Below are 14,757 nucleotides of genomic sequence, written 5' to 3'. Positions count from 1 at the left end.
CTGAAGATATAGAGAAAAATGAGACTCATGTACTGAAAATGTAGAGAAAAATGGGATCTTTGAGATTGAGAGATAGAATATTCAAAATAGGTAAATTTAATTGGAAAACAGTAAATTTTAAGTATTACAAGTTACAACTTCGAAAGTACACATTTCAATTAATATAAAATGCACTCAAAGTTTATAATACTTTGATAAATGTTTAATTGTGACGGATTGATCTATTGTAAATGTGCGAAGTTTATTATTATAAAACTTAATATAAACATAATACAAATTGCAACTAAAAAGAAACTTGAAGAGATACACCTACACAACACTAGTACCAAATTTATGGTAAACAAATCCCTTAATGAACAATACATGTACCCAAATGTAGTACAATTTCATTATGAATTGTAGTAATGAAGTTAATAACAACTCTTCAACAACCAAACAACAAAAAAAAGGAGCAATAACTATAGTACTAATAAAGTAATAATACTCCCTTTCCCTTAGTTATGAAATAATAATGTTTGTACAATTACAAAATTCTAGTTAATTAATACTAGTTGGAGAATCATAATGAATGATTAAACCCACCAATAACCAAACTAATAAAGATGATCATTCATTCATCAACGGCGTAACGTAACCCTAATTGACCTTCGACAACTCCGAGGAGAACTACTTTCTCTCTCCTCTTCCCATAATCTCACCACACTTCCATCTATAACATTCCTATTTTGGTAATTATACCATCCAAAATCTACAGTAAATTCAGAAGATCCCCATTTCTTTATCATTACACATTGATCACCTTCAACTTCATCTCCACCATCCATCACATCATCATCATCATGATCATCATGATCATGAACATTACCATCATCATCATGATGATCATCATCATCACCATCATCATGTTCTCTCTCCTTGTAATAGGAAGTAAAGAACTTCTTACTGTTCCCTCTCGTCAACACAACACCATCTCCTTCTCCTTCTTGTTGTTGTTCTTGTTCATCATCATGATGTTGTTCTACATTTTCTCTCTCCTCGAAAAGAAACGACGTCGTGGTGTTAGGAGGTGGGTTTGGTTTAGGAGGAGAGAGAGAAATGTGGGATTTAGGGGAAGAGAGACGGAGGCGCCAAAAGCTGAAAGCGGCGGTGAAGACGGCGAGCCAAGTCCAGAGGTTGATTATTGCGGCGGAGAATAAAGGGCCTAGATTAAGTGGGATGAAAGCTAAGGCTTCTAAGGGTGAATCTAGACCGTTCATTGTTGTTGTGATTGAGTTGTTTAATGGAAAAAATGGGGGTTGGTTGAGGTAGGAGAAGTGAGTGATGGAGGAGAGAGAGAGAGAGGAGAAGTTTATTTAAAAGGGAGGGAAAAGAGGAGAGAGAATGGGAGATGCTGAGAATCGAGAGATGAAGATGCTCAAATATGAAAATATGCTGTTTTTTTTTCGCTGAAATACTGAAATATTCAGTTTTTGTACCATTGGGAATTTGGGATATAGTAATTTTTTACTGCACGTGGGAAGGGAGTGGATTGTTATTTTTGGTGGACACGTGGGAGATGAGGAGTGGGTGAACACTGTGGGACCTATTTGTTAGGATTTTGGAGTGTACTAAAATACAACATTAAAAAAAAAAAACTAAATATAAACTTTAATATTTTATAGAATTTAATTATGTTTGGTTAATTTTACTTTTTTTTTTTTTATATTGTAAGTTAAAAGAAATATGAGATGCTTTTATAACTTCTTAGATATTTATTGTATATAACTAACCCATTATAGTATAACAATAATATATAAAATTACCAACATATCATAGCATATTACAATATTAGCTGATTATTTCTTTTTCGGATTACAATAATAATGATATTAGTTCGGTGAATAATCAATTGTGTAATTTCAAATTTATTGTCTATTCAAAATATAATAAGAAATTATTTTTTTTCTTTTTCAAATTAGAGAGTCATTTGTCCTACATGATTCCCGTACGAGATGACCCCCCTATTATGTTTACGATTTAGTATGATTACGACCCTCTCATAAGGGGTAGGTTAGTCTTTTATTCTTTTTTACTATATTTAGTTTTTTTTTGCTGTATATAGCACTTATAGGATTTTTTAAGGATTCTTCATATAGTCATTAGATGGGGTATTATTGCTGTTTCTATTAGTTAGACTCTATTAGTTTATTTTGAATTTACTTACTTCACTTTAGGGGAGAACCAAAGAGAAAGTCTAAAAGTGTGAGAGAGAAATTGAAAAATAAGGAGATAAACTAAAAGGTAGAGAACGAGATTAAAAGGTTGGTTATTATATTAAAAGTATACCACATGGTGGTAAAAAATGTGAAAGTAAGACATGTTATCAAAAATAAAAGCAACGTTCATATGCAAATTAAAAAAAAAAGTGTATAAATTTTTTTAATAAATAGAAAGAGTTGTTCGTAATTCAACCTAAAGAACCCTCAAAGCTTAGTATCATTTACAAAGGAACCATACAAACTACTAGATTTGTGATAATGACGAGTATATATATAGTGAGGTTTCTCATATTTGCTCTGTTTGGGGAAGCATTTTAGCTAGCTTAGATGATAAAGTGCTAACATATTTTAGGTGCTAAAATGATTAGTAGTGTTTGGGGAGCATCTAAAATAAAATTTCATGTGGCTAAAATGACTTAAATGATAAGTTAAAAATTTTACCTTATCAAAATCAGGTGACTGAAATTTTGAAAAATCTTTCCAAAATTTTGACAACAACTAGTTTTGTTAAAATAATTTATCAATTTAATCAACTAATTTTGTCAAACCGTTAAACTAATCAATTAACTTATCAGTTCTAGCAACTTATTAGATTTCAGCTTTATCTTATCAATTTCAGTTAACTTATTAGTTTCAGTTTATTTTCAGCTAGTAATGCCAAACAGAACTAGTCAGGAGCGGATCCAGGAACTCGAACTAGGGGTAGCATAAATTGGTGATAGTATTGCAATTTTTTTTTTTGAAAAAAAAAACAAACTACTAAATATATCACAATATCCAAATACAACTTCAAATTACTTGATAAAAGATTTTCACAATTATTCAAGCGATTTCTCAAATTTTGAAACTGATTTACAAATACTAGGTAGGGAAAATTTTTGTTAGCTTGATTGAGTTGGAGGACGATTTGGGTTTCAATCTTCATCTCCCTCTTTATCTCTCTCTCCATTTACAAATACAACATCAAAATTTATTGCGGACTCGGATAATCTTGCTTTGCATCAGTCAGTTTATGCTACTGAGAGGTGTCGATCTAAGTTGAAGCCAAAATTGCAGCCAAAAAGCGATAACAGAAACAACCGAAACCCTAATAACAACAAAGAAACCTGAATAACAAAAAGGAAATTGAATCGAAACCCTAAATACAAAAACGAAAATTAAAAAACCGTGACTACAAAACGAAATTTATCCAAAATCGAGCTTAAAAGACCTGATGTTCTGACTTCCTTGATGAATGCGAATCTGTGAAGATGAGAAGATGAGATGAACGCGACGACGAACAAAGAGAAGAACAAAGAGTTGTTCAGTGAAGGTGATTCCAGATTTGGCGAGGGAGGAGAAGATGAGAGGGTTAAAGCCTTTGAGCGACAATTTTCGGGAGAGAGAAAGGAGGCCAGGAGGAGAGAGAAAATGAATGAAGTTCAGTAAGGGTTTGTTCGCTAGCTCTTGCACGCGCTTCTCTTTTTGTTTTTTTTTTAAAATAAAAAACTCAATTTTTTTTTAAAAAAAAACAGGGGTAGCACGTGCTACCCCTTGTTACTACGTGGCTCCGCCCATGGAACTAGTGTCAAAAAATATATATTAAGGTAATTAGGTTTATCATTAGTTAAAAAAAAAAAAAGGTGATAGTAGCCCTAAAGTCAAAGAGGCGGATTCCAAATTGGCTGTACATACTTCTATGAAGTTTGCTGTATGCTATTTTTTTTTTGTCTTGTTTAGGTTAGTATGGCTGTCCAATAGAGATTTGGGATTATGATATTGTTGCTGAGGGCTACTTCTAAGTTTGTAATTGACTAATCAAGAAAGAATCGGCGAAAATTGTGGCTCATGAGGTCATTAGAACATGAGGCTGCTACTGCTTTGAGTGAGATATATTAGGAGAGGATATTCCTCGTTGCTACTTGAGAATGTTCCCTCCATTTTCTTTCTTCCGAGCAAGTAGCTATTCAGATCAACAACGAGGATAGTTGCCTAAAATAGTAGCAAGTAAGCTGTAGATCTATGATGTTGGGTGCAATAATTTCAAACAGGGTGGACCCAATAGATGTTATATAGGTTGTAATGATTACAACTAGGGGTGAGCAAAAAATTGGGCACCCAATTCCAGACCCATAATCGGTTGGACACTTGGACCTAGTGGGTCCAAAATTGGAACTGATCCTGTTGGGATCGGGTCTGGGTCTAAATCTGAGGACCTAATTGCAAGTGATTCCAGTTCTAGGTAGTAAAATTTTGGACCCAATAATTATAGATACTTGATGGAACCAGGTCTCGGACTAATTACCTAGTGGAATTTTTTATGTATGATGAATAATTTAGTCTTAAAACTTATTATTAGCTCGTCAATAGAAGTTTGGCCGAAATTATATCAAGGGATACTAATACATATATGTTGTGGTTCTTATTTTAGTCTTTATTAAGTTTAACAATAAGATAATCTAGCTTTTGAAGGCAATTGGGTACCTGATACCTAATACTGAAATCGATTCCTACCGGTTCCAAGACCAATTCTAGAAAGTCACCTCCAGTCAAAATCGACATCACATCACACTTCAACAGAATCGGGTATCCGGTGTTGGAACTGGTCCCAACTGGTTCCAATATCAATTCTAGAAAATGAGGACTTGGTCCAACCAATTCCAATTCCGTTTCCAAATTTTAGTGACCTGTTCTAACTGGGTCCGTGTCCAATTCCCTGAATTTTGACCGAGCACCCGGTTGTACTCACCAGTCACCCCTAATTACAACTTCTACTATTTTGTCTCTCTCTTCATATTTCCTTGCCTTTTTAGTTTCTCTCTCATAACTGCTTCATTTCCTCTCTCTTCAAGTTCTAACTCTATTTTTCAGTTTTTGTGATATAGTTGATCGAACAATTAGATTTGTTATAGAAGATTAGAATTATATTGTCAGTTTTGATATAGCGTGTTTGTGTGTGGTATAATGTGTTTCTCTGTGCTATAGTATGTTTATTTGTTATAGTGTTTCATTGTGCTATAGTGTGTTGTGATGTAGTGTATTTGTTTGTGATATAGCGTGTTTCTGTGTAATATAGTTGATTATATAATTGAACCTGCTATAGAAGATTAGGATAATATTGTCAGTTTCGACAGTGTGTGTTTCTATGTGGTATTGTGTGTTTCTATGTGCTATAGTGTATTTTTTGGCAAGAGCTATAGTGTTTATTTGTAATAGTGTTTATTTGCGTTATAGTGTATTCGTTTGGGATATAGTGTATTTCTCTTTTATATAGCGTATATGTTGTGATATAGTGGATATTTGTGTATTGTAGTAGTGTGTGTTTCGATTTACATGCGTAAGCCTGGTGCACATCAATTTTATTGTGAACCAGGTCCATACAAGTCGGATTGATGTTGGGGATGATATGGTAGCTGGTGTATTTGGTAAAGCCTTTTTCAAGAGTTGATACGTGAGATTTAAGCTCGAATAATCTCGTGCACATTACATAGAATATCGGTTTATATTACTAGTTCTCCGTGTATCCTAAAAAGGTTGATATAACATCTTTACATGTCTAGCTTATCGAAAGATCAAAGAAATAACTTTTTCTTCTTATGTAAAGATTTTTCTAAAAATTCTGAACCTAATTTTTTCAAAAAAGAACATACAAGATGGGATTATAGATTTTACTTTTTTTAGAATTCAAAAAAAATATTCCAGTTTCTTCCTTCGATTAGATTATGGATCCTTATCTCAGGTTCGTTGATCCTACATATTGCTTGACGTAAAACAGTTAGTGGATTTGTTTGTCTTTTGTTGAATCTTTTTCATGGCTCGATAGAGAATTTGATAAGCCAATTGTTTTTTTTTCGTATTTCAGAATACGAGTCTAATAACAAATTGTTCATGAATGGTGATATAATATTTCGCTTCTTTTTAATTGACTAACTTATTTGGTAATAAATAGATAATCTAATAAAAACAATGAACAAATAAACCTGCAATGCAGTATAGTCCCTCACGAGAACTGTCTAGTTCTCTAGTTCACCACCATTTGGATTCAATACGTTGGTTTTGTTTATTTTAATTTTGAATACATTTTTATAAAGATGTTATGCATTTTAAAGTTTGAGATAAATGGCACCACATAACCTTACCTAAATACTTCTACAATTTTGAAAGACCAATAATAATCTTTTTTATGTGGTTGAAGTCATAATAAGTAGAACTAATTAAACAAGTGGCCTACATATTTCCCTTTATCTAAAAGGGGGGCCAGGGTATGCTAATGATAATGATTTTTGTAAATGTTGGGACTAAATCCATTTGTGACCAAGGAATTTCGGTATGTTGAACATAACAAATTAAATCCATGCTAGATGTGAGAGGTTGAAACTCACAAGCCTCACAGAAAATGTTGTTGCCAGAAAGAAAAAACAAAAGGTAAGAAAGTTGTTGTAGCACGTACTTATAACTTATAATCTATGGACAGGAGTTGATATACCATCATGAAAATCTTTATTAGTTGCAAGGGAAAGAATCTGTTATATCCAAAATACATGCACCAGGTTTTTTTAAATAGAAAGGTGAGTAAAACTCTTGAGTGGTACTTTCAGCTTTTATCGTGATATGTAATCACCAAGAATTTTGCTCAGTTATTAATTGCCATGCTTTGCAAGATAGATCAACCGCGCTGCAGACTAGTCATTAAAATGGCAAGTCCTATATAATCAAAGCAATCTGCACCCAAAAAAAAAAAAAAAAAAACAATCAAAGCAACGGATTGAAGTGCCCTTTGCAACTCAAATCAGTATATAAACTAGCTATACAAGGCACTGATGACATACATTGTATTCATTGTCTTTGCACAATCAATGTGTAGTATTTGATCATCAAAAAAAAAGTTTCAAGATTCTTGGAAATGAATTCAAAGTCAAGTATTTTTTTTATTTAATATTATGAGTGTGTCTAGGATGTAACATGCACTATCACTTGTTGTGTGTAACAACATCTCACATGTATGAACTAATATATATGAGTATTTCATATCACTATTACTCATCTTTATGTCATTATTGGCATATGTCATATCATTTTCGAAGTGTCTCACGTCATTTTTAATAGACAAAATTGGCCCCAACACCATAAACTATGGCGTGGGTGCACCTAGGGGTGGCAATGATGCGAGTCGAGTTCGAGTTTGAGCTAACTTGACTCGTTAGCATTTCGAGTCGAGTTTGGGTTGAGTCGAGCTCACGCGAGTCATTGACCGAGCATTGACTGAGTCGAGCTTTGACCGAGTAGATTTCGAGTAGCTTACAAGTGTCTCATGTTACAAGCAATAATAAGGTAGAAAAATGTTGAATTTAGGTATTTTGCTATTGATAATTAGATATTCGAGCTTCTCACGAGTTTTCGAGTCGAGTATCGAGTTCGGTTCGAGCTCACTCGAGTTGAGCTTTGACCGAGTCGATCTCGAGTAGCTCGCGAGTTATCTCATCTCATTGCCACACCTAGGTGCACCCAACACCACCAACTGTGAGTAGTAGCCAAAACAACTACAACTATTGTCCCGGGTGTAATGAGTGTCATAAATGACGTCGGAGCTATAAAACTTTTCTTGACGGCAACGGGGAATTCGTGTTAATATTTTTTCCCATTTTCCCTTTTTCCTTTCACTAATCATTATTTTCATTGATTAGGCCTAAGTTATGTGAACATGTATCGACAAAAGTTCGCTTCGCCAACATTTATGACACTCACTGCACCCATGCCAATAGTTTGAGGTGTTTTGGCTATTAGTCAAAGTTGGTGGCGCTACGTGCACCGCCGTCATAATTTGTGGTGTAGAGGCCAATGTTATTGACCCGTTTAGTCAACCCTAGCCCGATTGACCTGTTTATTAAACAAGTTATCCAACTAGTTTATTGACCCTCCTATCAAGTGTGCACATGTACTTATAAACTAAACAAATGTACATTATGCATTTCTTAACCCATAAGAATTGTATAAGATATACTAATATATTACTTAAATATACCGAATCGAACAACCAAAAAATGAATATAATATACTACTATATTATGAAAGATATTCAAATTATTTCAAACCCAACCAATAATATTGATAGTATAATTTAAACGGGTTGTTGTATCAGATTCAAGATAAAATGTTCAGCCATACCCAATCCATTTAATAAATGGGTCATCTCGGGTCGACTTGCTTACTTAAACATACATGTAATTGAAAACCTAGCTTGACCTAATCCCGCTAATATCGTATCTGGTTCTAATCATGTTGACAGGTCGTGTCAATTTTAACACCTCTAATATTCAAGACCATCTTATATATATATCATTAGGAAAGATAATTGATCCCAAAACCAACCCCTCATAGTAGGGGTGTGGACCGGAACGAACCGGACGCGTGGACCGAATTCCTGATTTTTGGACGGGATCGGACCGGAAATCCGATTTTGGACCAAAATCTGCACCTTTTTTTAAAAAAAATTATATAAATTTGTAGATATTTAGAAATTTAATAAACTAACAACAATAATATTAAAGTTAGTAAAGATTAGGTTTTTAACTTTATAACTTTGATATTTTTGTGACCTTTCAACTATTTTTTTTCCAAAAAACAAAAATTTCGGTCCACCGGTCTAGACCGGACCGGAAACCCAGAATCCTGATTTTCGGCAGACCGGGGACCGGACCGAAATCCTCGATCTGGTCAAATTTCGGTCCGACCATACCCTTTGCACACCCCTACCTGCTAGGCTACTAGCCTGCAGAACCCACCAGTTCAAAGGCTAGGTACAAGGCTAAATAGCACATAAGTAAATTCCCCAATATATTGTTGGGATAAGGATATGAAACCTGGCAATGTCTTGAAATTCGGGGTATTACTTCATTGAGCTACCACCTTTCCTTCTCAGCACCATCTTATACAATATTCACGAATAAATTTAGAATGACTACTCATGTAAAATTACTAGTAGTACTCTCTCCGTCTCATAATATAGTGCTTGTTTCTCTAACATTGGAACATTTGACCATATATTCTCATTTGTATATATAAAAAAACATATTCATGTAAGATCTTGTTAGATTTACTTCAATGCTTAGTTTCATAATATCAACTTTTTATATTTTTTATTAATAACATAAAATTTCAAAGCACTGGATAAAGCGCAAATTAGATGGTAGACATGAGTCTACCATCTAAATGGTGCGCATCATTTTATACGGCGTTGTTTCGCATTATAATACAATGAACAGAACAACATCCTTAATGAACAAACTAAGCAACATGAAGATGAACGTAGAACAAAAGAACAACACACGAGACTAAATGAACATCTGAATCAACAATGAACAACAAGAAAAAAAGATGAACATAAGAGGAAATATCTGCTAAACAACCACTCAATACAGACAAAGAAAACACAATGAACAACGAAATATTTACAATAAACAAACTAAGAAACATAAAGATGAAAGGTTAACAAAGGAGAATTGTCTAGATCTATGTTCATTGGAGAATAGTTGATGTACATTAGTTTCACATGTTCATTGGAAAACAGTTAATGTACATTAGTTTCACGCGTTTTATATTTTTTTGGGATGCGTTTTGACCCGTGTCTACCATTCTAATGGTAGATGCTAAATTCACTAATCCACCATCTACCCATTGGGATAAAGTTGACAACATTTTCCAAAGTAGTAGTTGTAAAATGAACAACATTTTCCAAAGTAGTGGTAGGTAAAAAGTAAAATTGACAACTTTTTCCAATGTTTGAGCTCCTTATTTCTCAATTCTCGGGTAAATAATGACAATACACACGAAAAATCATAACATAATTTGTTGATCTCGAAATAATTTAAGAGAGAAAAAATGGTGACCGCATCAGAAATAGTGAAGAAGCTGAATTTACAAGCTCATGTAGAAGGTGGATTTTTCTATGAAACATTCAGAGATCACTCCGTTACCCTCTCCAAATCCCATCTTCCCCCAGAATGTAAGTCCTTTCTTAATCCTTGAATATTATTTGCTTCAATTAAATCAACATAAGCACAAATGTCAGTAATTCTTTGCAATTCCCCCAATTACTTCTTAAATGATCGAATCTGAATATTGATCAAAAATATTTAGTTGCCCATTTCAATTTTATTATATGGTTTTCTGATATATTGCTTTCTGATATAGTATATGGTACTCTAACTTTCAGTTTGATTGCTTTCATTTATGGGGTTTGCTTATTGTGTAATTCGATTAATTGGGTACTTGGTTTATGAATTGTGATTGAAAATTGACTCGGTTGGTCCTTTGTGATCTGACTTTGTCACTGTGACTGTTACACATGCCAATGATGGCAAATTGGTACATACACATGGTATACTTTTGGTCTAATATAACAAAATTAGCTAATGAATTGCATTCACGGTTCTTGTACCGCGAATTAGATAACACTAGACGGTGTTCTATCGTTCCAATTTGGGAGTTTTCAAAACAATGTTTGGACTTGTAGTTTAGGAAATCTGTTTTGAACTACCTTATAGGTTTATATGAAACTTATAGTGATTGCAAACAACTACATTAGAACTTTGTTTGGCAACAATTACCTGAAACGGCGTATTCTTTGGAGAATGTTAGTTTAAGCAAAGAATGACCTAATTCTTCTACCCTTTAATCGACCTGATACGAGTCTAATTTACCCACAAAGGATTGTAAGCATCATCACTTTGTTTTGTTTGACAAAATGAGTATTATATCTATTTTTAGCTTGAAGTTAGTGTTATGCAATACACAAAGAGAATATCATCGACTCATCGTTGCTGGCAAAAAGTGATTTATAAAGAATTTTTACCTTGTAAAACCTTTAAGCCATAAGGTACTTTTTGGCAAGTGTTCCTTACAGTTTAGGTGAGTTGGGAATGGGATTGCTTTGCCTTAACACTATGGCTGAATGTTTATGAAGAGAGAGATTAAGAGGAATTCATAATTGGGGAATTTGAAGAGAAAGAGAGCTCTAGTCCTCTACAGGTTCCTACTCTTTTAAGGAAAATTAAACTATATGCTCTCTCTTCTATCCCTTCATGTACTTTTGCATGGTGCATTCTCTTCACCTTAAAAATTTAATTTTAAGGGCATGTTAGGTCCAAGTAGGATGTCCGGTCAATCAAGTGTAATCATAAGATGAAATCAAGCTCATCAGTTATAAATGCTTAATGTTGTTAGCACACCTTTTATGTTGTGAACATTGAAACTCCTTTGCCTTTTTCCTAATTATCTCCTAATTAGAAATAAATGCTTTGGCAATTGGCACTCTCATAACTGCAATTTTACTTAACAAATGAACGTTCTTCTGCCATATTTGAGCAATGCAGATAAGGTTGATCGGCCTGTTAGCACAGCAATTTACTTCTTGTTACCATCTGGGAGTGTGTCTAAACTTCACCGGATTCCATGTGCAGAAACCTGGCATTTCTATCTGGGAGAGTCTATTACGGTAAACGCTCGTTATCTACAAATCACATTACTGTTAGTTACGTTGTTCGATGCTTCTGATAGTCTTAACAGCTTTTAAGACCTCTATCTATAACCTTCAGTAAACTTCCAATACCATTTAGCAAATGTTTCAAATATCCACTTGTTGGATGCTGGGCTTTTCCTCGTGTAGTTTCATATTGGTTATTAATGGATGTTGCAATGTTATTAAGGAAATCAAAGGGAAACATATTTGAGAACAACATCAATGAGAAGAGACTTGAAGTGGTTCCTTTTCTGGGGTTATTGTCTAGAGAAGGATGTTTGGCAAAACGATTAGTTCTTCCCTTGTTTGGTTTAGCAGAAGTTGTGAAAAAGGGTTGGCATGTTTATAGCAGATTTAGCATCGTCTCATTGTTTTGATATCTCTTGTGTAAAGAAAAAGGCTAAATGGACAACTAACTGTTTTCCAACGAGGAGTTGGTTTCGTGGCACACACCAATTGAATCTATCAAAATGCCCCCTCTTCACATGTTCATTGGAGTGATAATTCTCCAAATAATCGAACTATTACTTAAACTCAATCTGAGTATTTGACCTGAACATTTGACATTACAGATAGTGGAGCTTAATGAGAAAGATGGAAGTGTAAAGTTAACTTGTCTTGGTTCAAATTTGTTGGAGGATGAGCAACCCCAATACACGGTGCCCCCTAATGTCTGGTTTGGGTCCTTTCCGACCAAGGATATAAGCATTTCTCCAGATGGTTTGGCTACTAAAGCTGTCCCCAGAGATAATGAGAGCCACTACGCTCTTGTCGGATGTACCTGTGCACCTGCATTCCAGTTCCAGGATTTCGAGTTGGCAAAACGAAGTGAGCTCATTTCGTACTTCCCCAAATACGAGTCTCTCATCTCTCTCCTTACTGCCGCTGACTGAACTTTTTAGGAGAGTCTGGTTTCAAATCGTTTGTATTACTATGGCGACTAGACTATCTTCTACGTTATTAGTAGCAATATAATATTTCCCCAAATACGAGTCTCTCATCAATAAGTCATTTCAAGGTTACCTTACCATAGATGATTTCTTAAAGCATTTTGAGAGTTTTATGCAATTAGCCTCATTTTCCGGTGGGATAAGTCTTGCTCCAATGTTTATCTCTTCCCTCTGTCCAGGAATGATAGGCTCATGGAAATTTGGTTTAATTTAAGAGAACGCTTTTCCAACGTTTATCTGTTCCCTCTATCCAGGAATGGATAATTATTGTATATACACTACTTTTTGGAATCTGGGTATCCAAAAACCAATCCGACTTGCATGGACCCAGTTTACGCTAACATTAATGTGCACCAGGCCAAAAACATGTATCATTTCTAAACAATCCACTATATCATGCAGAAATCCATTATATCATGCAAAAACCTACTATATCATACAAAAATTCACTATATTATTTAGAAATATACTCTATCATGTAGAAACTACATCATTTCTAAACCATCCACTATATAATTCAGAAATCCACTATGTCAATGAAGAAACTCATTATATTATTCATAAACATACTATACAACAACAACAATAACTAAGCCTTATTCCCAAGATGATTTGGGGTCGGCTAACATGAATCGTCAACTGGAATCGTGACTAGAGAAGATGGCATCGTCAAGAGTGATAAAAGTTTTTTTTTTTTTGAAAACAAGGTTTACACCAAAAAGTGTTTGGAAGAGGTTTTCAGCAAAAGGTTCTAATACCAACACAATTGAGAAAAACAAATAAATGCAGTAATCAAATCCCTTCCTCCACATAGATACTGCCCCTCCACCCACTTCTATCCAACGTCATGCTCTCCTCAATCCCAGGCAACCTCATATCACTTTTAATTACCCTCACCCAAGTCATCTTAGGTCTTCCCCTACCCTTTACAATTTGATTACTCCTCCACTCTTCAATTCTTCTCACCGGTGCATCTCCTGATCTCCTTTTCACATGACCAAACCATCTTAACCGATTCTCCCTCATCTTTTCTTCAATGGATGCAACTCCAACTTTTTCCCGGATCACTTCATTTCTTAATCGATCCTTCCTTGTGTGGCCACACATCCACCGCAACATACGCATCTCCGCCACGGACATCTTATGAACGTGGCATTGTTTCACCGCCTAACATTCGGTGCCATATAACAAAGCAGGCCTAATTGCAGAGTGGTAGAACTTTCCCTTCAATCTTTGGGGAATGCTGGAATCACAAAGGAATCCGGTGGCGCTTTTCCACTTTAACCAACCCGCGTTAATTCTATGCGCCACGTCTCCATCCAGTTCTCCATCCTTTTGGAGAATGGATCCTAGGTAACGGAAGACGTTCGATCCTTGAACCACTTTGCTATCCAAAGTGACCGCCCCGCCTCGCTACTTGTAACCCACTATATGTTCTGAATTAATACACTGTGTCATTCAGATACTCACTATATTATGCAGAAACTCACTATATCATTTAGACACTCAATATATCATGCATAAATACATCTTTCTATACTACACAACCTACATCTCCTTACATGTTAAAACATTATATGAAAATTAAATCCTCCATTATATTGTATATAATATCACTATATGTTCTCCGTTGATAAAATCCACTATATTGTATATCAGTATAATATATCTTTATAAAACTCATTATATGAAGTTAATATCAATTACCAATCCGGTGTACACTAAGTTAGTATGCATCGAGTCCATTTGAGTTTTGAGTTCCAAAAACTATTCATACTTCCCGAAATAGAAATACTTAAACGAAAGGAAGGTTTAATGACAGGATTGTAGATATTTAGGTAAAACTAGTTGTTGGTTCCAACAATACCTTGGGTTATTAACAAGGTAAAATAATGTATTATTTGGGGGTTGACATTTAATTTCGTCACAAATAGAAGTTGTAGGCTAATAGTTGGATAACAATTTCTAAAGTACGAAGTCACAAGTTCAAGTCTTCTAGACCTCTTTAATAATAGTAGTAGATTCATATTCCTTGTGATTCGAGGAGTACGAA

The 14,757-nt window shown here is 34.6% G+C and overlaps 2 protein-coding genes across 2 annotated transcripts; one reads left to right on the top strand and one right to left on the bottom strand.

Annotated features, from left to right (window-relative positions):
• Positions 1-222: 222 nt before the first annotated feature.
• Positions 223-2,676, bottom strand: LOC104884568 (uncharacterized). Its single transcript, XM_010669244.4, has one exon. It carries the CDS (start codon positions 1,254-1,256, stop codon positions 618-620), a length of 639 nt encoding a protein of 212 aa, XP_010667546.2. The 5' UTR covers positions 1,257-2,676; the 3' UTR covers positions 223-617.
• Positions 2,677-9,962: 7,286 nt separating this feature from the next.
• Positions 9,963-12,938, top strand: LOC104884567 (hypothetical protein). Its single transcript, XM_010669243.4, has 3 exons — positions 9,963-10,239; positions 11,609-11,730; positions 12,327-12,938. The coding sequence occupies exons 1-3, from the start codon at positions 10,116-10,118 to the stop codon at positions 12,645-12,647; spliced, it is 567 nt and encodes a 188-aa protein (XP_010667545.2). The 5' UTR covers positions 9,963-10,115; the 3' UTR covers positions 12,648-12,938.
• The last annotated feature ends 1,819 nt before the right edge of the window (positions 12,939-14,757 follow it).

The sequence above is a fragment of the Beta vulgaris genome, chromosome 8, assembly GCF_026745355.1.
Source record: "Beta vulgaris subsp. vulgaris cultivar EL10 chromosome 8, EL10.2, whole genome shotgun sequence".
Lineage (NCBI taxonomy): Eukaryota > Viridiplantae > Streptophyta > Magnoliopsida > Caryophyllales > Amaranthaceae > Beta > Beta vulgaris.
This window is presented reverse-complemented; position numbering and strand designations above follow the sequence as displayed.